Source organism: Eptesicus fuscus, chromosome 25 (genome assembly GCF_027574615.1).
Source record: "Eptesicus fuscus isolate TK198812 chromosome 25, DD_ASM_mEF_20220401, whole genome shotgun sequence".
Classification (NCBI taxonomy): domain Eukaryota; kingdom Metazoa; phylum Chordata; class Mammalia; order Chiroptera; family Vespertilionidae; genus Eptesicus; species Eptesicus fuscus.
In genome coordinates this window covers 9510786-9536334 of record NC_072497.1, presented here as the reverse complement: position 1 = coordinate 9536334, position 25549 = coordinate 9510786, and the positions used below count along the sequence as shown (strand labels likewise).

The 25549-nt window shown below is 52.5% G+C and overlaps 1 protein-coding gene across 1 annotated transcript in view; it reads right to left on the bottom strand.

Annotated features, from left to right (window-relative positions):
• Positions 1-25549, bottom strand: part of AGBL1 (AGBL carboxypeptidase 1) — a 233263-nt gene that overhangs the window by 89407 nt on the left and 118307 nt on the right. Inside the window, exons 19-21 of the mRNA XM_054713289.1 lie at positions 12412-12541; positions 2934-3065; positions 1281-1457 (exon numbers count right to left, since the gene is read on the bottom strand). Coding sequence (XP_054569264.1) covers positions 1281-1457; positions 2934-3065; positions 12412-12541 — 439 coding nt within the window. The remainder of the gene's footprint in view (positions 1-1280; positions 1458-2933; positions 3066-12411; positions 12542-25549) is intronic.

Below are 25549 nucleotides of genomic sequence, written 5' to 3'. Positions count from 1 at the left end.
CATGGTCATCACGACACTGGCTTTTTATATATATAGATTTTTAAAAAATAGAGTCTTACTGATCTCAGAGAGGAAGGGAGAGGGGCAGAGAGACAGAAACATCAATGATGAGAGAGAATCACGGGCCGGCTGCCTCCTGCACGCCCCACGTCAGGGGGGAAGGGAATGGAGCCCGCGACCCAGGCATGTGCCCCGACCAGGAATCGAACCGTGACCTCCTGGGTCCTAGGTCGACACTCAACCACTGAGTCACGCCAGCCAGGCATGGCGTTGTCTTTCAAACAAGGAACTGGCCGCCTTCCATCGAGAGGCAGCCAGCCAGAGAGACGCAAGCCTATGTCCTGAATGTCTTAGAGACGCAATATTCCCGGCTGATTGTTTTCCAGTCCTATGGGTATTAAATACCAAGAGCGTGAACAGATTCCTGACCACGCACCCTCCAAGGACACTCGGATCGGCATTTCCTGTGGAACCTTCTGGAAGCACAGAGGCAAGCCGCTAGAGGCCCTGCTGGGACGTTGAAGAGGGAGGTCTTTGGACACCCAGGCCCACGCCCCTCCAACGACCTCCTCCTCCTCCTTCTTCTCCTGCATCCCCAAGGGTGTGGGTAAGGATGGACTCATTCCGGGGACCGCTTCAGCCGAGTAATGGATTCATCGAGCAGAAAAGTCTTCCGAGCAACGGGTCAGACGCGCTGGCCGCTGCACAGAAGGAAAGGCTCCGAGAAGCGATTTATACCAGCCCTTTCCCTCCACACGAGCGCCTGAGTCCCACGGCCACTCGCCTCAATGAGCCGCACGCCCGTGCCCACACCCCCGGGTGCCCCGGTGACAGCAAGATAACCGACGGAGCCGATGACGGAGACAAGCGCGGGAGATAGAGAAACACGGCACGCATTTTCATCGGCAACGTCGACGCCGCGGACCTCCGCCCTCGCCTTGGGGATGTGCACAGGGGACGCGTCAGTCTGCTCTACTCGTTGTAAAATGCTCCCAGGCCCGTAGCGGGATGGGGCAGCGGCTCCGTCAGAGCTGGGGGGTGTGTCCCGGGAGACACCCTGCTGCTTGCTGGCCAGGGCAGAGGACGGACAAGCGAGATCGGCACAAAGAGCTTCCAGGATCGGTGCAGCTGTGTTGCCCGTGAGAGCAGTCTTTGAGCTAGTTTTGCAAAATCAGGGAGCAGGGCCAGTGAGCCCCCCTCTCACCGCTCCCCCACCCCCCCCGCCGTTAGAGTGCACCTCTGCGGGACAGAAAGCATGGGCACCCCGCGGCCCCACCTACCTGGTAGGGGCCCTGGTTGCAGCCGCAGTAGCTACTCTCCATGGTGTAGCTCCTGACCACCCCCATCTCTCTCCACACCACGACCCGGGCGGTGGACGCGCGAGACTTCTCCACCAGGAAGCTGCAGCTGCTCATGGTGAAGGCGGGCGCGAGCTGATCCAGGATCCTGGGGAGCGTCTACAGTAAAAAAAAATAAAAGTAACAAAAATCAATTGCGATGAGCTGCAGGTGATTGGGTGGAGGCATAATATACGTAATACATGCTGCTGCAAACCTCGTATCCACCCAAGAAAGGGACACCATTTTTTTTTTTCTAACTGATGTCAGGGAGGAAGGGAGAGGGAGAGAGAGAGAAACATCCATGATGAGAGAGAATCATGGATGGGTTGCCTCCTGCACGCCCTCTGATGGGGATGGAGCCCACAAGCTGGGCATGTGCCCTTGACCAGAATCGAACCCGGGACCCTTCAGTCTGCAGGCCGACGCTCTATCCACTGAGCCACACCAGCCAGGGCTGGACACCATTTTTTAAAGTCATTTTAAAGATGAGGCGACGGAGGCTTGGAGGGTCTTCTGTCTTTTCTTCATCTAACCAAAGGATGGTCACGTTTGCTAACTATTTCAAGAAGCCAAACGTGGGTGCGTGTGGATTTTCTACTGTTTGTACATTTTCTGTTGTATCGATTTTGTTTGGGCTTTTTTTTTTTCTCTCTATCTCTTTCTATCAAGATAGGCCACTTCAGCCCTAGCCAGTTTGGCTCAGTGGATAGAGCATTGGCTGCCAGACAGAAGGGTCCCGGGTTCGAGTCCGGTCAAAGGCCCATGCCGGGGTTGCAGGCTCAATCCCCAGTGTGGGGCGTGTAAAAGGCAACTGATCCACGATTCTCTCTCATCCCTGATGTTTCTCTCTCTCTCTCTCTCTCTCCTTCTCCCTTCCTCAACGAAGTCCATCTACACTAATAAAAGAGAAAGATGCAAATGGACCGTCACTTCACCACGCCCGCCTGCCAATCAGGAGTGAGTATGCAAATTAACCCAACAAAGATGGCAGGTTAATTCGCATACGCAGGCACCGAGCGGCTGGGGGGCGGGGCAGCCGCTTGCACGTGTGCCGGCGCCAAGCGGCCTGGGTCCCGGGGTTGGGCGTCCTCGGGACACAGGCCGCTCTGAGCCTGTAGGCCTGGAACGGTCGGGGTCCCGGAACAACCCCTGGCCACTCCGGGCCTATGCGCGCAGGCACGGAGCAGCTGGGCGGGGCAGGAACATCCCCGGGACCCAGGTGCGCCGAGCCAGTGCGTGTGCAAGTGGCCGGGGGCAGGGTGGGAACATCCCCTGCAGCGAGCGAGCAGACAGCAGACCGCAGGGAACTGCTTGCCCTTGGCTGTGGCCGTGAGGGGCAAGCAGGCCCCCACAGAGAGCAGACACCAGGGCCTGCGGTGGCGTCAAGCAGGCAGGTCTGCAGAGAGCAGAGACCCACGGGGAGCAGGCCTAAGCCGTCAGTAGGACATCCCCTGAGGGCTCCCAAATTGGAGAGGGTGCAGGTTGGGCTGAGGGATCTCCCCGCCCCCCTGCACGAATTTCATGCACCAGGCTTCTAGTAAAAATATATATTAAAAAAAAAAAAAAAAGAACGACAGGCCACTTCAAACCTACCCTGTAGCTGACATCTTCCGAGACAGCGGGCGCGCCCAGGGCCGACTCGGCTTGCCACAAGGTCTCCTTGATGCTGCAGCCGTAGACAAACACGTTCTTCTTCTGGGAATGGCCATGAAAATCACAGAAGACCTACCACGGCCAAGCAAAGGGAAGCGTAAATCCCGGGCACATCTACCCGTTTCTTAAAAGTCTAACGCGTCAGCTTCCTCCGGCAGGACCTGTGGAGGCAGCAGAACCCGGCCATGTTAAAATCACCGGGGACGTCCGTCCATCAGCGTCGTATTGGTCACGTTCGTGGGGGGAAACGTCAGATTGGAGGGGGGTTAGCACTGAAGAGGATGTGATGGAAGACACTTGTGGCAGGAGAGGAGGCGGGGTTAAACCTAGAAGAGGGAGTAGGAACAAAAGCTTTTTTTAAAAAAAAAAAAATTTATGAGCCCTGACCGGTGTGGCTCAGTGGATAGAGCGTCGGCCTGCGGACGGAAGGGTCCCGGGTTCGATTCCGGTCAAGGGCGTGTGCCTTGGTGGCGGGCACATCCCCAGTGGGGGGTGTGCCGGAGGCAGCTGATGGATGTTTCTCTCTCATCGATGTTTCTAACTCTCTATCCCTCTCCCTTCCTCTCTGTAAAAAAAAATCAATAAAAATATATATTTTTAAAAAAATTACGAGAGCCCGGCCGTCGTGGCTCAGTGATTGAATGTCGACCTATGAACCAGGAAGTGACAGTTCGATTCCCGTTCAGGGCACATGCCCGGGTTGCAGGCTCCATCCCCAGTTAGGGGGCGTGCAGGAGGCAGCCGATCCATGATTCTCTCTCGTCCTGGATGTTTCTGTCCCTCTCTCCGAAATAAAAACAAAAACAAAAACAAAAACGAAAAAACACATAAAAATCGTTGTTCGAGGAATAATTCCCCACCAGCCTTCCTCTCTCACCCCTACGTTCCTCTCCACGAATGGAACACCTACCATTCATGGCAAAAGTGGGCAAACAATTCAAGCCTGTTTCTTAGCAACCGATTTCTCCAGGAAGCTGGAAGCTCTGCCCGTGGGCTGACAGGTGCTCCTTGAAGGCTGAACTCAAACGGGGAAGAAAAGAGGTTTTTGTGTGTGTGTGTGTGTGTTTCCCCGTCCTCACAGATGCTGAGAGCCGAGATAAATGACAAATGACAGGCCCGCGGGAGAGACCGCTGCTCTGCCCTGGTAGTTCTAGCCGCCCCCGGAGAGGGAGACGCGGTTCTGCGTGCGGATCAAATGACAATCTCCCCTAGAACAAGGGCTTGTTAATTACAGCAAACATGTGTTCCTCTGACGTGGTCGGGGGCAATTACAAGACACGTTACCACGTTATTTCCGGGGAGAAAGCTTTTTTTTCCTTCCCACTGGAAGGTGGAGCACATATTTCCTTCCTGTAAAACTCTGTGCCGGGGACACCGAGCGTGAGCGGTCCAATACCCACAGGGCAGCGGTCGGCAAACTCATGAGTCCACGGAGCCCAATAGCAACAGCAACAACGACGGAAATTTCTTTGGAGAGCCACATTTTTTAAACTTAAACTTCTTTTTTTTTTTTCAATTTTTTTTATTAAGGTATTATATGTGTACATATCTTACCATTGCCACCCCCCACCCCACTCCCATATATGCCCTCACCCCCCAGAGTGTTGCGTCCATTGGTTATGCTTATAAGCATGCATACAAGTCCTTTGATTGATCTCTTATCTCCCCCACCTCTCCCTAACTTTCCCCCTGAAATTTGACAGTCTGTTTGATGCTTTACTGTCTCTGTATCTATCTTTTGTTCAAGTTTATAATGTTCTTTATTATCCATAAATGAGTGAGATCATGTGGTATTTTTCTTTCATTGACTGGCTTATTTCACTTAAAACATGGCTATCATCAACAAATCAACAAACGGCAAGTGTTGGCGAGGATGCGGAGAAAAAGGAACCCTCGTGCACTGCTGGTGGGAATGCAGACTGGTGCAGCCACTGTGGAGAATAGTATGGAGTTTCCTCAAAAAACTGAAAATGGAACTCCCATTTGACCCAGTAATCCCACTCCTGGGATTATATCCGAAGAAACTAGAAGCACCAATCAGAAAGGATATATGCACCCCTATGTTCATAGCAGCACAATTCACCATAGCTAAGATTTGGAAACAGCCTAGGTGCCCATCAGCAGAGGAGGGGATTAGAAAACTGTGGTCCATCTACACAATGGAATACTATGCTGCCATAAAAAAAGAAGGAATTCTCATCATTTAAACTTAAACTTCTTCGAATGCCACTTCTTCAAAATAGACTCGCCCAGGCCGTGGTATTTTGTGGAAGAGCCACACTCAAGGGGCCAAAGAGCCGCCTGTGGCTCGCGAGCCACAGTTTGCCGACCACGGCCACAGGTGAACCAATGATATCATCGGTGGCTCATTCATCAGTTGGTCCAACAAATATATTTTTAAAATATACTTTTTATTGACTTCGGAGAGGAAGGGGGAGGGAGAGAGAGGGAGAGAGAGAGAGAGAGAGAGAGAGAGAGAGAGAGAGAAACATCAATGATGGAGAGAATCATGGATCGGCTGCCTCCTGCACACCCCACACTGGGGATCCAGCCCGCCACCTGGGCATGTGCCCTGACAGAGAATCGAACCGTGACCTCCTGGTTCATAGGTCGATGCTCAATCACTGAGCCATGCTGGCTGGGCAGTTCAACAAATATTTACTGTATCCCCGTTGTGTGGCAGAAAAAAATTAAAATTGGAATATAACGTATTTCTGCCCTTGATGGCAACAATAGTTACTGGTACTTGATTGAAGATTTGGGATACTGTCTTTACTGTGCTAAAAACTCAATACAGATGGTCTATACAGAAGTGGGTGCTGCACGTATCCCCATGGAGCAGCTGAGAAAAACCGAATTTCAGACCAAACCCACCCCTTGGCCGGGTTTGCGCTGCGATTAAGGACGTCCGTGAACCTCTGAACCCCCGTTGGCTGGCATCCGGCACCCATGTTTGCAAGCGTTCGTCATTTCTCTATTGCCTTCTCCCGGAGCCGTTTGGCTGGGATTGGTACCCCAGTCAAGGAATCATGGTTTTGCGGTGAGCGGAGCGTGGCGGTGGGGATCAGCACGGGGTTCTCTGCGAACTAAAGGGAAGCAGGCCGCCCAGGTCGAAGAGCACCATTCACAGCGCACTCCACGTGCATGGCAGCTGAGAGGCGTGGGGTGCGGGGAGGGAGGAGGGGGGGCCTGGCGCTCCCCAGGGCGGCTCTCTTAGACCTAGACCAGTGCTGCCGCGTGAGAGCTCTCCACGCCGGTGGAAAACGAGGCAGACACCGCTCTGGCTCTGAGGACCTGCAGCCCTGCAGAACGGGACAGTAACGTGGAAGGAACACGGCCCTGGCCGGTGTTGCTCAGTGGATAGAGCATCTGCCCGCATTCTGAAGGGTCCCAGGTTCGATTCCCGTCCAGGGCACATGCCCGGGTTGCAGGCTCCATCCCCACTGTGGGGCCTGCAGGAGGCAGCTGATCGAGGATGTTCCTCTCTCATCGAGGTTTCCACCTCTCTCTCTCTCTCTCTCCCTTCTTCTCCCTCTGAAAAATCAATAAAAACATATTTTAAAAAGAAAGAAAGAAGAAAGAAAGAAAGAAAGAAAGAAAGAAAGAAAGAAAGAAAGAAAGAAAGAAAGAAAGAAAGAGATGGAGGGAGGGAGGGAGGGAGGGAGGGAGGGAGGGAGGGAGGGAGGGAGGGAGGGAGGAAGGAAGGAAGGAAGGAAGGAAGGAAGGAAGGAAGGAAGGAAAGAAGGAAGGAAGGAAGATGACTGCGTGTTTCCCCCAAGGCCAGGAGCACAGGAAGCGGGGGGCGGGGGGGGCGGGACTTAAAACCTCCATTGAGCTTCTGTTGTCTCTGATAGATCCTCCCTTCCCCCAACTGGTGGACGGAGTAGGACGTAACCGGCACCTGCGGCCTGGACGTTCCTGAGCCCCTAACCAGGCACCTTATATGGACTGTACATTGAACCACCAATCAGCACCTGCCAAATACCCTAAGCCAGGGGTCCTCAAACTTTTTAAACGGGGGGCCAGTTCCCTGTCCCTCAGACCGCGGGAGGGCCGGGCTATAGTTAAAAAAAAAAAACTATGAACAAATTCCTATGCACACGGCACATACCTTATTTTGAAGTGAAAAAACAGAACGGCAAAAACACCCGCATGTGGCCCGCGGGCCGCAGTTTGAGGACGCCTGCCCTAAGCCCTTGATTCCTAAGTACCTAAGTGCCTAATCATGTGCCTTATATGAAACCACCAATCAGCGCGTGCCGAGTACCCTAAGGCCCATCCCTTCCCATTTCTCCCCTCAAAAGGCGTCTTCACTCCTGCACGTGTGCTCTCTTCCTTTGCAAGGCAGCCCGGCAGGGTCCTTCTCCTCTAATAAAGCCTGTGGCCCTGGTTTTCGGCCTCTGTCTCATCTTTCAGTCTTTCAGCTGGCGTGGTTAGGTCTGGCCCCGCTCCCCCTCCCCCCCCCCCCCCCCCCCCCCCCCCCCAGACCACCCTGCTTCCCCCGTGTCCCTGTCTTTCCTGGCAAAAGCACACCACGGAGTGGATTGCCTTGCCATCCCGAAATCGGGCTCTCACGCATCTCCCTCGTACCCTTCCCGGTGAATTCTTGCCGGAGCCAAATTCAAGGTTAATTTCATTCACGTAAACGTGAGCTCCATCCATCCCTTCTGCAGCCCCATTGCTATGCTCCTCGCGTGCCCGCCCATCTCTTCCCCACCCCCCATTCCTGGGTCTCATTCCCCTTCCCCTGTGAGCTAACGGGGACCCCTTGTTTAAGAGGTTCCCCACCTCCTTCCCACACACACCTCCCCTGGCTGTGCTGGTCTGCAGGGCGGCCCCCCCACCCCTGTTCACCGCTCTACTCCCCAGCTCGAAGCGGCTGCATTCCCCACCCCTGACATCTGGGTCTAGTTCCTGCTGCTGGGCTGGAAGGCATCTGCATTATTTATGCCAGCGCCACAGGAAAATGAGGGCGGCCGGGCTGGAGCCGGGGAGAGGAGAATTCTGGGGAATGTGCTGGGAACCCAAGGCAGCCGCCGCCAGGCCGCCCGTTAAACCAAGCGAGGCTCCCCAAGGCCCTGGAGATGCCGGCGGGTGCACCTACATGCAGTCAAGGCTGAGGGCCCGGCTGGCATGGCTCCGTGGTTGAGCGTGGACCTATGAACCAGGAGGCCAGGGTTCAATTCTAGGACCGGGCACATGCCTGGGGTTGCGGGCTCCATCCCCAGTAAGGGGGCGTGCAGGAGGCAGCCGATCCATGATTCTCTCTCATCATTGGTGTTTCTATCTCTCTCTCCCTCTCCCTTCCTCTTAATGGATGGGTGAATGGGTGGGTGGGTGGATGGATAGATGGGTGGGTAGGTGGGTGGGTGAATGGATAGATGGTGGGGTGGGTGGGTGGATGGATAGATGGGTGGGTGGGTGGGTGGATAGATAGATGGGTGGGTTGGTGGGTGGGTGGATAGATAGATGGGTGGGTTGGTGGGTGGGTGGATGAATAGATGGGTGGGTGGGTGGGTGGATGGATAGATGGGTGGGTGGGTGGGTGGGTGGATAGATGGGTGGGTGGATAAATGGGTGGGTGGGTGGGTGGATAGATAGGTGGGTGGGTGGGTGGATGGATAGATGGGTGGGTTGGTGGATGGGTGGATGGGTGGGTGGGTGGGAGGATGGATAGATGGGTAGGTGGGTGGATAGATAGATGGGTGGGTTGGTGGGTGGTGGATGGATAGATGGGTGGGTGGGTGGGTGGGTGGATGGGTAGATAGGTGGGTGGGTGGATGGATAGATGGGTGGTGGGTGGATGGGTAGGTAGGTGGGTGGGTGGATGGATAGATGGGTGGTGGGTGGATGGATAGATAGGTGGGTGGGTGGATGGATAGATGGGTGGGTGGATGGGTAGATGGGTGGGTAGATGGGTAGATGGGTGGGTGGATGGGTGGGTGGATAGGTGGGTGGGTGGGTGGATGGATGGATGGATGAAAGAATATGTGACGACTGCCTTATCGCTCATAAACTGAATGACTTGTCTGGTCCTTAGCAACCCCCATCGGTATCAGTGTCCCGCCTCCTTTCACTGTCTCACATTCTCATTGGTCCCGGGAGTTCGTGTGATAGTACCCGCCAATGGGGAACGCCTGAGCACCCTCTAGACCAGGTGGAAGCCCAAGCTACCAGACGTAGCTTCCCAACGCTTCAGGAGTGTTTGCATCAGGGTCAGAGGCACCGTTCATGTGCAGCCAGGCAGCCCTAGAGCCAGCTTTTTTGCTTGTTTTGTTAATCCTCACTTGAGTATATTTTTTTTTATTATATATTAGAGGCCTGGTGCACGGATTCATGCACCGGTGGGGTCCCTCAGCCTGGCCTGTGCCCTCTCGCAATCCAGGACCCCTCGGGGGATGTTGGATTGCGGGTTTCGGCCCGGTCCCCATTGGTCAGGCCGAGGGACCCCACCGGTGCACGAATCCGTGCACCGGGCCTCTAGTGTATGCATGTAAGATCTTTGGTTAATCTCTTCCTGCCCTCCCCCTCCCCCTTCCTTCTGAGATTCATCAGCCTGTTCCATGTTTCCATGCCTGTGCATTGAGCGTCTGCCCCCTGGTGGTCAGTGTGAGTCATAGCTATGGTCAAACGGTCCAATGGCCCCTTAGGCTTTTATGTATATAGAATTATTATTGATTTCAGAGAGGAAGGGAAAGGGAGAGAGGAAATAGAATCATCAATGAGGAGAGAGAATCATGGATTGGCTGCTTCCTGCACGCCCCCTACTGGGGATCCAGCGGCAACCCAGGCATGTGCCCTTGACCGGAATCGAACCTGGGCCCCTTCAGTCCACAGGCCAATGCTCTATCCACGAAGCCACACCGGCGAGGGCCCAAGAGTCAACCTTGAGGCCGTGGGAATCTTCCAGGCACCGAGTGAGGGGCGGTGGGCGGCCGGCCGTCAGCAGGAAGCGGGTTAAGTACAGCCTCCCAGGTGACCAGGAGGGGACGCTGAGCCCAGCAAAACCACGCGAGCAGCACGGAGTGCCGGCTGGGCCGCACCCGCCTCTCAGATGGTCCCCGCGGGCGGCCGTCACGGTGACAGTTAATTAACGTGTACTTTGTATTTATAAACGAGACTTCCACCTGCCACCTTCCGGGAGAGGCTGTCGGAGCAGAGAGGGGCCCGTTTGTGACGAGCTGAGTGTGTGTGTCTCACTGATGTCACCGGGGGACTCTTTCCCTGGAAACCTCGCTCTGGTCCCAGCGGCCGAGGCTGCCTGCCCCGGAGCACACCTGTCCCAGGCCTCGGCCATGAACTTGCTTCTAGAGGGGAGATGCATAGACCACATGTCTCCTCGGGTGGGAGGGTGAGGGCGACATGAAAATATTGCACATTTTGACTAGAATAGAACAAGGATTCTTTTAAAAATACATATATATATATTTAAATATATTTTTACTGATTTGCCGAAACCGGTTTGGCTCAGTGGATAGAGCGTCGGCCTGCGGACTGAAAGGTCCCAGGTTCGATTCCAATCAGGGGCATGTACCTTGGTTGCGGGCACATCCCCAGTAGGGGGCGTGCAGGAGGCAGCTGGTCGATGTTTCTCTCTCATCGATGTTTCTAACTCTCTATCCCTTCTCCCTTCCTCTCTGTTAAAAATCAATAAAATATATTAAGAAAAGAAAAGAAAAGAAAAAAACAATCAATGATGAGAGAGAATCATGGACTGGCTGCCTCCTGCACGCCCCCTACTGGGGATCGAGCCTGAAACCCAGGCATGTGCCCTGACTGGGAATTGAATCAGACAGTGACCTCCTGGTTCATAGGTCGATGCTCAACCACTGACCCACACTGGTCAGGCTCTTTTTTTTTTTTTTTAATCCTCACCCAAGGATATTTTTTCCGTTGATTTCTAGAGAGTGTAGAAGGGAGGAAGGAGGGAGGAAGAGAGAGAGAAACATCGACGTGAGAGAGACACGCCGATTGGCTGCCTCCCGCACGTTAAGGGTTAAGGGAACCTGCAACCAAGGTACGTGCCCTTGACCGGGAATCGAACCCACCACTCTCCGGTTCACCAGCTGACGCTCTAACCACTGAGCCCCGGCCAGGGCAGAACAAGGATTCCTAAGGGGAAAAGGTATGCCTGGCTCTCTTTGCAGCACAAAACTCAACCAATGGATGCAGGAAGAAGTGGGACATCAAGTTGATGTCTATGTCTCTCTCTCTCTCTCTCTCCAATTAATCAATGCATTTTAAATAAGTTAAAAAGCGAGAAAAGAAAGGAACATTGGTACACAGACACGGGAAGAAGCAGCAATAAAGCGTTCTTTCCCGGATCCTTCCGAGAGGTCTTGGTCTGCTGAGACCTTGGTTTCAGACTTCTAGCCTCCGGAAACGCCAGAGAGTACATTGCTGTTGTGCTAAGTCAGTGGTCGGCAAACTCATGAGTCCACAGAGCCAAATAGCAACAGTACAACGATTGAAATTTCTTTGGAGAGCCAAATTTTTTAAACTTAAACTTCTTCTAACGCCACTTCTTCAACATAGACTCGCCCAGGCCGTGGTATTTTGTGGAAGAGCCACACCCGAGGGGCCAAAGAGCCGCCTGTGGCTCGAGAGCCGCAGTTTGCCGACCACGGTGCTACGTGGTGCGCTGTTATGGCAGCCCTAGGACATGACTTCGGCCCCTATTGCCAGGCTTGTGTCTGGTTTTCTTGCCTTAACACGGGGGGTGGGGAACCTTTTTTTCTGCCAAGGGCCATTTGAATATTTATTTATTTATTTAAATATATGTTTCTATCGATTTCAGAGAGAGGAAGAGAGCGGAAGAGAGGCAGAGAGAAACATCCATGATGAAAGAGAATCACGGACCGGCCGCCTCCTGCACGCCCCCTACTGGGGATCGAGCCCACAACCCGGGCCTGTGCTCTGACCTGGAATGGAACCAGCGACCTCCTGGTTCCCGTGGTCGGCAAACTCATGAGTCCACAGAGCCAAGTATCAACAGCACAACGATGGAAATTTCTTTGGAGAGCCACATTTTTTTAAAACTTAAGCTTCTTCGAACGCCACGTCTTCAACACAGACGCGCCCAGGCCGTGGTGTTTTGTGGAAGAGCCACACTCGAGGGGCCAAAGAGCCGCGTGGGGCTCGCGAGCCGGGGTTTGCCGGACCACTGTCCCAGGCTGACACGCCACCACGGAGCCACGCCGGCTGGGGCCATGTGGATACGGATAACATCATTCACAGGCCAAACACATGTATCAACTTAAAAATTGGCCTGCTGTGTATGGTCCACATTCAGTTGACTCGCCCCCAGACCCAGTGATTTCTGGGGCCTTCTACGGCCCGCGGGCCGGACTTTCCCCGCCCCTGCCTCCCCTGGAAGGCGGAGGGAAGCAGCGTAGACCATGGAGGCGGGAGGACTCACCACAGGGCTGTGGCCGGTGCTGTGCAGGTAAGAGAGCAGGCCCTTGGCGTGGTAGATGGTTGGCTGGAGCTGGGCGCTGGGCGCCAGCCACTGTCGGTTCAAGTCCTCCCCCCGCAGGGAGCATCTGTGACTGCGGGGGAAAAACAACGGGCACAGAAAGACGCATTTAGGAGAAAAATCACTGGGGAAAATGACCGTCAACAAACCCGCAATTAAAACCGCCGAGAAAGCCAACTTTTCCCTCTGACGCCCGCCCAGTTTGCCACCCGTTGTAGATGGCCTTTGAATTCCGGAAGTGTCCTGATTATTCTCACGGCCCACGAAAGACCGGGATATCCTATTTAATTGGGTATTTGGGTCATCAAATTGTTTTTAAAAATATAATTTTATTTATTCCAGAGAGGAAGGGAGAGGGAGGGAGAGATGGAAACATCAGTTTTGAGAGAGAATCATGGATCGGCTGCCTCCTGCATGCCCCCTATTGGGGATGGAGGCTGCAACCCAGGCAGGTGCCCTGACCGGGAATTGAACCCAGGACCCTTCAGTCCACAGGCTGACACTCTACCCACTAAGCCAAACTAGCTAGGGCCAAAGTTGTTGTTTTTTTTTTAAAAAATACATTTTTCATTGATTTGAGAGAGGAAGGGAGAGGGAGAGAGAGATAGAAACATCGATGATAAGAGAGAATCATGGGCCGAAACCGGTTTGGCTCAGTGGATAGAGCGTCAGCCTGCGGACTCAAGGGCCCCAGGTTTGATTCCGGTCAAGGGCATGTACCTTGGTTGCGGGCACATCCTCAGTAGGGGGTGTGTGCAGGAGGCAGCTGACTGATGTTTCTCTCTCATCGATGTTTCTAACTCTCTATCCCTCTCTCTTCCTCTCTGTAAAAAATCAATAAAATATATATTTAAAAAAAAAAAAAAAAAGAGAGAATCATGGATCAGCTGCCTCCTGCACGCCTCCTACTGGGGATGGAGCCTGCAACCCAGGCATGTGCCCTGACCAGGAATCATAGGCTCAACCACTGAGCCAGGCTGGCCGGGCTATCAAAGTTGTTTTGTTAATCCTCACCCGAGGCTAATTTTGCATTCATTTTCAGAGACTGGAAGGGAGGGGAAGAGAGAGAGAGAGAGAAACATTGATGTGAGAGAGACACACCCATTGGTTGCCTCCTGCACATGACCCAACCACGGCCAGGGATGGAGTTTGCAATTGAGATACATGCCCTTGACCGGAATCGAACCCGGGACCCTGCAGTCTCGGGGGGCCAATGCTCTATCCACTGAGCCAAACCGGCGGGGGCGGGTTATCAAACTTTTAAAACCAAGTTTAGGAACTGTAGTTCCCCCGCTCTGTACACCCTACAGAGAACGCATTTTGAGAATTTCTCTGGACTCTGAGAGCTTCCAGTTCTGCAAATAAGTTGAGCTCAATCTGTGCTGCTGGGCGGCTTAGATAGGGATGTTTCCAGCTGTCTGCCGGGTGGATATGACTGCACCCCCATGAAGACACAGAAGCTTAAAAATGAAAAGAGTGAAAATGGACCCGAGATCCTATCGCCAGGAACTAAGCTTGATATCCAGCCGAGTCTGTTTGCCTCTGAAAAAAACCACGAGGCCTCTTTCTCCCATCGCGTGGCTTCCTCCCCATCCTCGCAGATGACAGAGCAAGCTCGACATCTGCCCCGACAGCCAGAGCATCTCTGCCGAAGACGCCGTCACAGAATACGAGTGCCAGAAATGAGCTCGAGATCGCACGCTCCCCTCTGCTGGGGAAGGGAGATGTGCACGGTGGAAGGCGGCGAGTTATTTTACAAAGGCAGCCGCCCTCCCCGGCTGGTGACAGCGATGACGGCATTGTGGCGGGAAGGGGACCGAGATGCTAAGCTGCAGGTGAGGACAGCCCGCCAACCCAAGGTCACCAGCAAGGGCAGCCCATGCTCAGAGGCGGCTCCTGACAGTCCTGCTAAGTAAGGTGTCATTTACTCAGGAGGTCGGGTGAGGAAGGTGCCCCCCATGGGAAGGAGCAGGGTCCCATCGGCATCGTCTAGTCCTGCCCGCCCCCTGCCCCATCCCCTGCCGCTCTTGTCCTTCCAGACATAGAGCCCCACCAGATTGCTCACAGCTCCCTCTGAGCACCGGAGTCTGCGGTCCTGGTGTCAGGACTCCCCTCAGCTCCATCCCTTCCCACCGGTTCAACCTGGAGGAGGTTAGCTCTGCGGAGAAGCTTCCATGACCCTCATGCTGCTCCTCTTTGTTACGATAGCATCCAGACATTCCCTTCATCAGAGTTCTCATGAAATCATTTCAAATGGGCTTACCTATGTATCTATTATCTACCTATCCTCTTATTATCTATCTATCATCCATCTATCCTTCCATCCATCATCCATCCATCCATCCATCATCCATCCATCCATCCATCCATCCTCCATCCATCTATCCTTCCATCCATCCATTTATCCAACCAACTATCCAGCCATCCATCATCCATCCACCCATTCATCCATCCATCCATCCAACTACCCATCCATCCATCCCAAAGATTGAAAAGCAATAGCCAATATAAATTGCTGATTGCATTCTGGGCTGTTAACCAGTGCAAAGGGGAGGATGGGATCTAAGATTATCTAAGTGCATTACCTTCTGCTCCTCTGTGTTGCAATAGCACCCAGAGATTCCCTGAATCGGAGAAAATAATTTGGAGAGTAACTGGGCCATTGTGAGGCCATTGGGGTAAATATTGTTTGTAGTGCAGGGGTGGAGGCAGCCCTGTGGTGCCCAGGCGTTGTGGGGATTTGGGACGCTCGGGGTTCCACGCATGGCCATGGTTAGGGGAGCATCTCTGTGTGAGCACATGGCGCCCACCATTCCTCTCCCTCTGCAACTGCCCATAATGCCTCTACCTCTGAAACTACCCATAATTCCTCTACCTCTGCAACTACCCATAATTCCTCTACCTCGGCAACTACCCATAATTCCTCTACCTCGGCAACTACCCATAATTCCTCTACCTCGGCAACTACCCATAATTCCTCTACCTCTGCAACTACCCATAATTACACTGGGTGATGCACCCACCTCGCCTGCTCTCCCTGAAAAGCGAGTTTATGGGCGTCCAGTCTCCAAACGCATTTGGAATTTTGTGCTAATAACGCGGAGATGCACGCAGCCAAAGGCACCGTCGCGCCTCTTCCCCGGGATCTGTTGAGGCATCTGAGGGCGAGACGCGGCCCATCTTATCATCTGCTGAAGCGACAGCGGCTCCCTCCCCGTGGGGGGTGCCCAGCAGATGGACAGCTCTGAATGGATGGCAATACACGCGGTGCCTCTAACTTCTGAAAAGGGGGTCATCCTTCCAACAGTTTGAAGCCCTGCTTCGCTTGTGGGGGGAAAAATAAAGATAAGCATTGCTATTGTTTTCCCCACTGAAAATTGCAAACGTACGGGGGGGGGGGGGGGGAAAGGGACAGGAGAACCACTTCCTTTGGTTTTCAAAGGTGCTCGCATTTGATGTAACTCGTCATCATTAAAAAATGAAATGAAAAAAGCCCGGCTCGTTCACTCAGAGGTTGAGTGTTAACCGATGGACCAGGAGGTCACGGTTCGATTCCCGGTCAGGGCACGTGCCCCGGTTGCAGGCTCCATCCCCAGTGTGGGGCGTGCAGGAGGCAGCCGATCCATGATTCTCTCTCATCATGGATGTTTCTCTCTCTCTCTCCCACGCCCTTTCTCTCTCTCTAAAATCAATACAACATATTTTTTTTAAAAAAACAAACAAACAAACAACATGCAGATGGGTAGGAAATGCCTTCAACAATGAAGGAACTCTACAAACATAAAGTGATATTGTTATCTTATCATCACTCGTGGGTTCCATCTGCTCCCCATGCCGGCGTCTCAACCCAATAATCAATCAGCTCCCGGAACAGACCTGGAGGGGAGGCTGGGAACGCCGAGCACATCTGGTCCCAGTTCCTCGCCCACGGGTGAGAAATACCCGTGTCACCACCGGGAGTCCTCCTGTGAGTTCTCATGGTGCATCTTCCCATGCTACCGAAGAAGCAACCTCTGCGCACCGAGCACTGCGATGGGCACTCTCGGCTGCTCAGACGCACAAGTGCCTTCAAAGAGAATCCCACCCTAGCTGGCTTGGCTCGGTGGATAGAGCATCCGCCTGCAGACTGAAGGGTCCCAGGTTCGATTCTGGCCAAGGGCACATGCCTGGGTTGCGGGCTTGATCCCCATTGGGGGATGTGCAGGAGGCGGCCAATCAATGATTCTCTCTCATCATTGATGTTTCCATCTCTCTTTCCCTCTTCCTTCCTCTCTGAAATCAATAAAGATATATTTTTAAAAAAAGAGAGAGAGAGCCGAAACCGGTTTGGCTCAGTGGATAGAGCGTCGGCCTGCGGACTCAAGGGTCCCAGGTTCGATTCCAGTCAAGGGCATGTACCTTGGTTGCGGGCACATTCCCAGTAGGGGGTGTGCAAGAGGCAGCTGATCGATGTTTCTCTCTCATCGATGTTTCTAACTCTCTATCCCTCTCTCTTCCTCTCTGTAAAAAAACAATAAAATATATAAAGAGAGAGAGAGAGAGAGAGAGAGAGAGAGAGAGAGAGAGAGAGAGAAACCCTACGCCTTCGTAGCTCGGTTCTGAGGCCGGCCAGCCAGACGCCGTAAACACGCCAAGGAGATAATAACAGGGATACGGGAGCAATTAATCCTGAACCGGGGGGTCAATTAGGGAGAGGAAAGCATTAACAGCCATTTATAATTATGAGTTAATGCGCGACGTCTCCCTGGGATTTTTCTAATTATGAAATGGAGGGCTCAATCTCCCGCTAATAGAATTTCCAATGCCTGTGAGGTCTTAATGGGAAGGATTTCTGGATAAGCGAAGAAGACTGAGTGTACGCGCTCGCCCGTGATGGCTCCAGAAACTCCCTCCAAAATGACGGCAAAGACTTCTTTTTTAAATACCAATCTTTTATCTTTTTTTCCTTTTTTTTTTTTTGTTAATCCACACCCAAGGATATTTTTTTTTCCATTGATTTTTAGAGAGAGTGGAAGGGAGAGGGAGAGACAGAGAGAAACATCGATGTGAGAGAGACACATGGATGGGCTGCCTCCTTCACGCACCCCGACCAGGTCCAGAGGATCTGCAACCAAGGCACGTGCCCTTGACTGGAATCGAACCCGGGACCCTACCGTCCGAGGGCCAACGCTCTATCCACTGAGCCAAACTGGCCAGGGCCACTTATAAATCTTCACACAGAGAAAGCGGAAGAGGAGATGACAACGGACAAGGAATATCTAAATGCTGAGAGACTGAAAGCCGACGGCCCCATGGTGTGGGGTTTTAACACATCAGAACCCTTCAAATTTACAGGCAGGAGGGTGCAAGGCAATTTACAAGAGGCAAGGATGAGAAATTGGTTGCACCAGACATCTCTGACGATCAGACATGCAGCAATTTTCAGCCAGTATTGGCTGCAAAAGGAACCAGATTCTCAGATCCCACCCCCCAGGTTATCTGACTGGGCAATCTTCCTTCCCCTTCTCAAATGGTTGACCTATACAAGCCCCACCCACAGGGGCAGTAGGCATAGCTGGACAGGAGGACATGCTACAGTGAAAACAAAAAGAAGTGTTTTTGAAAACTTTTCCATAGCCCTGGCTGGTTTGGCTCAGTGGATAGAGCGTCAGCCTGCGGGCTGAAGGGTCCCAGGTTCGATTCTGGTTAAGAACACATGCCCGGGTTGTGGGCTCGATCCCCAGTGTGGGGCGTGCAGGAGGCAGCCAATCCATGATTCTCTCTCATCATGGTTGTTTCTATCTCTCTCTCTCCCTCTCCCTTCCTCTCTGAAAACAATAAAAATATATATTTTTAAAAAGACAAATTTCCTTTAAAGGAATGGCAACGATATTGTCAGTAGGTTTAGCATCTATAATAATAAAAGTGTAATATGCTAATTAGACAGGACAGCCGAACGACCTTCTGGATGTTATTCTGGACATTTTTCTGGACGAAGCTGTGGTGGTGGGGGTTGAGGCAGAGGTGGTTAGGGGCGATCAGGCAGACAGACAGACAGAGTGGTTAGAGGCGATCAGGCAGGCAGGTGAGTGGTTAGGGGCGATCAGGCATGCAAGTGAGCAGTTAGGGGTGATCAGGCAGGCAGGCAGGCAGGTGAGCAGTGAGGAGCCAGCGGTCCCAGATTGCGAGAGGATGCAGGCCGGGCTGAGGGACACTCGTGCCCCGGGCCTCTAGCTGTTAATAAAAAACATCTGAAGGCAACAAAGAAGAAATTTCAAAGTGCTGAGGAAAAACAACCGTCAAGCTAAGATTTTATATCTAGGCAAAGTATCACTCAGGTGAAGATAGAAAATTTCAGACAGTAAATGAACATAAAAGAGTTCCCTTCTCGTACATCAGTACTGAAAAAAACAACTGAAGGGTGCACTTTAGTACAAAACCAAAAAAAGCACGAGGAGAGAAAGTGAGATGCCATTGGTAAAGGCATATAGTTGCCAGGCAGAGAGAGAGGAACATCAATGAGAGAGAAACATCATCCATCGGCGGCCTCCTTACACGCCCACAACTCGGGCATGTGCCCTGACCTGGAATCTCACCGGCAACCCTTCTTGGTTCCTGGGTTGGTGCTCAACCACGGAGCCACCCGGTCGGGCTGTCCTTCCCTTTCCTGTCATGCATCCTCTTCCTCTTGTCCCTGTCCCGCGGCCCTGCCATCAACACCCGTTAGCTCATCAGGCGGGGAGCACCGAGGGGCTGAGCTCCGGCAGGAATGAGACGCAGAGACCTGGCTCAGCCCGGAGGCCAGATCTCCAGCAGAAGGAAGTCAACTCGAAACGCCGGGTGGCTTTGCTCTTTCCCACATCGAGAACGAGCGCTGGGAAGAGTAAGTGCAGAGACAGAAGGATGGGTGTCTGACCGAGCACACGTGTCTGCTACGAAGGAAGAAGGAAGCTCCCTGCACTCAACGCTTGGGAGAGAAGCTCGAGTGAGATGGATGCTCCCCCATCACGGGGAGACCCCAGGAGAGGAGGGGATGGGTTGCAGCACTTGCTTGCAGAAAGGGGGGCATGTGTGTAGAAAGGAGAAAATAATGGGGAAGGAGGAGAGGGAGGGGGCCATGTCAGAGAGTTGAAGAGAGGAGCCCGGCTGGTGTGGCTCAGTGGTTGAGCGTTGACCTATGAACCAGGAGGTCATGTTTCGATTCCCGGTCAAGGGCACACGCCCGGGTTGCAGGCTCCATCCCCAGTAGGGGGTGTGCAGGAGGCCGCCGATCCATGGTTCTCTCTCATCATGGATGTTTCTCTCTCTCTCCATCTCCCTTCCTCTCTGAAATCAATAAAAACATATAGATTTTTTTAAAATACATTTTATTGATTTCTTACAGAGAGGAAGGGAGAGGGATAGAGAGCTAGAAACATCGACCAGCTGCCTCCTGCACACCCACTACTGGGGATGTGCCCGCAACCAAGGTACATGCCCTTGACCGGAATCGAACCTGGGACCTTTCAGTCCTCAAGCCGAGGCTCTATCCACTGAGCCAAACCGGTTTCAGCAATAAAAATACATTTTTAAAACAAAGTTGAAGAGAAGAAACAAGGAGGTGTGCTTTGAACCATGTATTTGGCATTGCAGGCTGTGCTGGATCTGGGGGGTGGGGGGCCTGCATGTGTGACCCCCCACAGATCTCATTCCTCCCTGGTTTCCCCTTATCCGCACGCCCTCCTCAAACTCCAACCGATGCGTCTCCCCGGCTGACTCCCTGGGCTGGATGTACGCGTCTGCTGCTGGGTCAGCTCCTCGCTAAGAAGGGAGCCTAATTTGCAGGCTGGAAATAGACTCCCCGTGTTTGGTGTTTGGCAGCCGTCTTGGGGCGAGGAGAAAGGGAAGTGCTTTTTGGGGGGCGGGTGGGGGCGTGGGCGCCTGATTGCCGGGGGGGCCAGCATGGAAGGCCCATCTCCCGGTGCCTTCCCAGCTGCAGACTCCTGGCTGCAACGAGGAACCTGGGCGTCTCGTCCTTTTCCCATTTGTATACGTTTAGGAGCTCAAGCGGCTGCTGGAGCAGGCGGCAGCTGGCGCACCGTCAGCGCCCAGCTGCTGTGTATGTAGCAGGAGCACCGCGGCTACAACCGTGGGCCAATAGGACCGGAAGCCACATCGCGCCGGCTGAATACAGGCGTTCAGGATTAGTTAACCGCGTTTCCTGCTCGCAACCAGATGCAACCTGCTCAATTAGAAGGAAGCCGAGGAGGGTAACTTGAGACCCATCCAGACACGCTCAGGAACCCTTTCTTAAAAAAAAAAAAAAAAAAATATATATATATATATATATATATATATATACACACACACACACACACACACACACACACACACACACACACACACATATATATTGCCCTGGCCGGTTTGGCTCAGTCAATAGAGCGTTGGCCTGTGGACTGAAGGGTCCAAGGTTAGATTCCGGCCAAGGGCACATGCCTGGGTTGTGGGCTCAATTCCTAGTAGGGGACGTGAAGGAGGCAGCCAATCCATGATTCTCTCTCTTTTTTTGAAAAAGAAATATATATATTTTATTGATTGTTTACAGAGAGGAAGGGAGAGGGATAGAGAGTTGGAAACATCGATCAGCTGCCTCCTGCACACCCCTCCCTGGGGATGTGCCCACCACCAAGGTACATGCCCTTGACTGGAATCGAACCCGGGACCCTTCAGTCCACAGGCCGACGCTCTATCCACTGAGGCAAACCGGTTAGGGCCATGATTCTCTCTTGTCATTGATGTTTCTATCTCTCTCTCTCTCTCTCCCTCTCCCTTCCTCTCTGAAGTCAATAAATATATATGTTTATATATATTTCTATTTTTTAAAATATATATTTCTTTATAGCCAATAAATATATATATTTAGCAATACATTTCTTTATTGATTTCAGAGAGGAAGGGAGAGAGGGAGAGAGAGAAAAAAAAAACATCAATGATGAGAGAGAATCATGGATCGGCTGCCTCCTGCACGCCCCACACTGGGGATCGAGCCCACAATCCAGGCATGTGCCCCGATCGGGAGTCCAACCGTGACCTCCTGGTTCATGGGTTGATGCTCAACCACTGAGCCACATCGGCCGATCAAGGCGGTTCTTAATGAGAGGTTCATGCCCCTCCATGTTGGTTAACGGCCTGCAGGGGTTTGTTTTAGTTTTTTGGTGGGATTTTTTTTTGTACAAAACTGTGTGTGGATTTGCATCTTTCTAGGGTGAAGTCATTGATCTCATGAGATCCTCGAAGAGATCCATGATGCCAAAGACATTGGGGAGCACAGGTCTGAAACCTGCCGTGTAAAACCTAACAACACCTGTCTCTCAGCTCTACATCGCCATCGATGTTGAAAACGACACACACCGTGGTGAGCTGTTTATGCAGCGCTGCCTGAGAGGGACGTCAATTATTAAAGAGCAAAATCTCTGACATCAGCACGGTTACCGAGGGGGAGCGTTTCATTCTAATTGTTGCCCAAAGACATACTCTTACGGCTTTGATTTGACACGGAGAGTTACGTTTTCCCACAAAATAGCAAATTATCAACCTTCTTTAGCAAGGCTGTGCAGGAGCGGCACGTGAAACGGACAAGTAAAAGGGCTACGCGGACATGACATGAAAATAGATGATTCTGTAAAGAATATAGGATGAGCCCTAACCGGTTTGGCTCAGCGGATAGAGCGTCAGCCTGCGGACTGAAAGATTCCAGGTTCGATTCCGGGCAAGGGCATGTACCTTGGTTGCAGGCACATCCCCAGTAGGAGGTGTGCAGGAGGCAGCTGATCGATGTTTCTCTCTCATCGATGTTTCTAACTCTCTGTCCCTCTCCCTTCCTCTCTGTAAAAAAATCTATTAAAAACAATTTTTTAAAGAAGAATATAGGATGGAAAATTTAACAGATCGTAATAAAGGACAGTAAAAGAATACCTTGGCTATTAAACTAAGATGTCAAAAATAAGATTTTTTTTTCCAGCAACTGCAGACTATGGGACTAAGAATTATCCTTATTTTTTGAGTTTTAATGGTTCAAATTCAGTAAAAGCTACACATACAATGACTGAGTACTTTGTATGTGCCGGGCATCATTGCTAGCAACTTAGACGGATGTCATTTTGTATTTTAATCCTCAACAGAGGATATGTTGATTGATTTCAGAGAGGAAGGGAGAGGGAGAGAGAGAGATAGAAACATCCATGATGAGAGAGAGTCATGGATCGGCTGCCTCCTGCACGCTCCCTCCTGGGCATCGAGCCTGCTACCCAAGCATGTGCCCTGACCGGGAATCGAACCGTGACCTCCTACTTTAGAGGTCGGCGCTCAACCGCTGAGCCACGCCCGCCGGGCAGTTTGAGTTTATTATACACACCCCAGAGTCACCCGATGAAATGGGAGAGGGGGCGGCCGAGCAGTTCATTCAGAACGGATGATGGGGAAATCATTACTTTTTTATCCGATGCAGAGTGAATCCGTCGGAGGAATGAGACATTCATTGTGCACTGGGCTGGCACCTGTGGCCGGCTGCTCTCTGGGGATGGAACACGGCCCGGCCCCTCCGTCTCGATGAGTCTGGGCAGGAGTCGATAATCATCATAATTAATAACCCCTCGTGTTCTCCCGCCCCCTTTCACGGGGAATCGCAGGATCTTCTCACAAACACAAATCCATTAAAGCCTCAAAGCACCCCTGGGCACTCCGGACGGGCCCGAAGGTCAGCGCCGTTATTATTTCGCATTCACGTTGCGTCTTTGCTCCAAGGAGCACGACAGGATTATAAATACATTATCGCCAAAGGAGGTTCGCTCATCACAGTTATGGGTCAGGAATCCAGCTCTGCGTTCTCGCAGGCGCCCCGAAGCGGGGAGGGCCGGGAAGGCTGAGTACCGCACAGCAGGCTCTGGGGGCTCGGTCCCACCACCACCTGCACGTCACTCTTCCTAGCCGACGTTTACCCTCTCGAGACGCAAACACAGCTCTCCCGCCTCCACGAGACTGCTCCGCTATGTGGTACGAGGCTTCCACATTTAACGCCAAAGAGCCGCATGTGGCTCGCGAGCCGCGGTTTGCCGACCACGGTATCTAACTAACTGAGCTACCCAGCCAGGGCCTTGGATTTATTTATTTATTTATTTCTATTGACTGATTTCAGAGAGGAAGGGAGAGAGGTAGAAACATCCATGATGAGAGAGAATCATGGATGGGCTGCCTCCTGCACGCCCCACTACTGGGGATCGAGCCTGCAACCCGGGCATGTTCCCCGACTGGGAATCGAACCGTGACCTCCTGGTTCCTGGGTCAATGCTTCACCCCGGAGCCACGCCAGTCAGGCTTGGGTTCATTTTGAATGGGGCGGCATTCTCAGAGACAGAGCTGAAGGCGTCTCCACATGGAGGGGCCCAGGGCTCTAAAGATTCCCGGATCCTTTTTCTGTGCACTTACAGGGAGATTTGGCTACGGTTTCCCTTGTAGACACAGAAATCGCAAAAAGCCTTCGGCGCGGAGTGAACAAAGCAGGCAAAGGACACACGGATGGGTGGGAGACCCTGAGGAAAAACAAGGAACAGTGAAAAGTAGACAGCTATGCTACAAAAGGGCAAGTGGCACCTGTGGGCTTCCAACGTGGGTGGAAAAAAATTCAAATTAGTCGTCTATTCACAAAGCCAATACGCTGTTCCAAGAAAAACATACTGGAGCCCGGCTGGTGTGGCTCAGTGGTTGAGCATCAACCTATGAACCAGGAGGTCACGGCTCGATTCCCGGTCAAGAGCACATGCCCGGGTTGCGGGCTCCATCCCCAGTGTGGGGCGTGCAGGAGGCAGCCGCTCCTTGATTCTCTCTCATCGGTGTTGTGTCTCTCTCCCCCTGTCCCTCTCCCTTCCTCTCTGAAATCAATAAAAATATATTTTTTTAAAAAAAGAAAGAAAACCATCCTAGACAAAAACCTCATTCTAGCCGAAACCGGTCTGGCTCAGTGGATAGAGCGTCGGCCTGCGGACTGAATGGTCCCAGGTACGATTCAGGTCAAGGGCATGTGCATTGGTTGTGGGCACATCCTCGGTAGGGGGTGTGCAGGAGACAGCTGATCGATGTTTCTCTCTCATCGATGTTTCTAGTTCTCTATTCCTCTCCCTTCCTCTCTGTAAAAAATCAATGAAATATATTTTTTAAAAAAAACCACAAAACTCATTCTAACGCAGTGGTCGGCAAACTCATGAGTCCACAGAGCCAAATATCAACAGGACAACGATTGACATTTCTTTGGAGAGCCACATTTTTTAAACGTAAACTTCTTCTAGCGCCACTTCTTCAAAATAGACTTTGCCCAGGCCGTGGTATTTTGTGGAAGAGCCACACTCCAGGGGCCAAAGAGGCGCATGTGGCTCGAGAGCCGCGGTTTGCCGACCACTTTTCTAACATGTTCCACTGGGAGGGTCTCCCTCCTGCCGCGTCCAGGTTTTGCTCAGACGCCTGGGCCCGGCTGCAGCTGCCCGAGCCTCTTCATAAACTTGCTAAGAACATAAACACGGAAATCGGTTATTTTAGGGTCAGGCACTGGAAAAGATGCTCATAAAATAAATTGACCAGCTTCCTACAGATGAGAAAACGCGTCCACCGGACGGCGTGCGGCTGGTAATTGCAGCCGTAAATCCAGGCAATCCTGGCAACGTGTCACACGGGCTGCTTTCTGGGATAGAACGCCTCCTATCAGACGCCCCAAATATTATGAGGAGAAGGTGAGGGATAGCTCGGGGGGCAGGGAGGGCAGAGCACAGACAGGCCTCCTCCCCGCCCCTCCCCATCTCCTCCCCGGAGCGATGCCGGGCACGCTGCGTGCTGTATTATTAATACCCCCATGGATTGTTAGTACCCGCCATGGATTTGGAGGCTGCGGAACACGCATCTATATTTAATGACGGTGTCTGTCTGCTCCTGTGAGGAGGGGAGGAGGGATGGCTACGGGGAATCGCTCGCTGTATCCAGCAGCGCGGAACACGGCCACCGTGTGTGGTCCGTGCCCTCGTACGGCGTTCCTTGTCTTCAGCCCACATGCCCTTGTTGAACAAATCGTAACTGA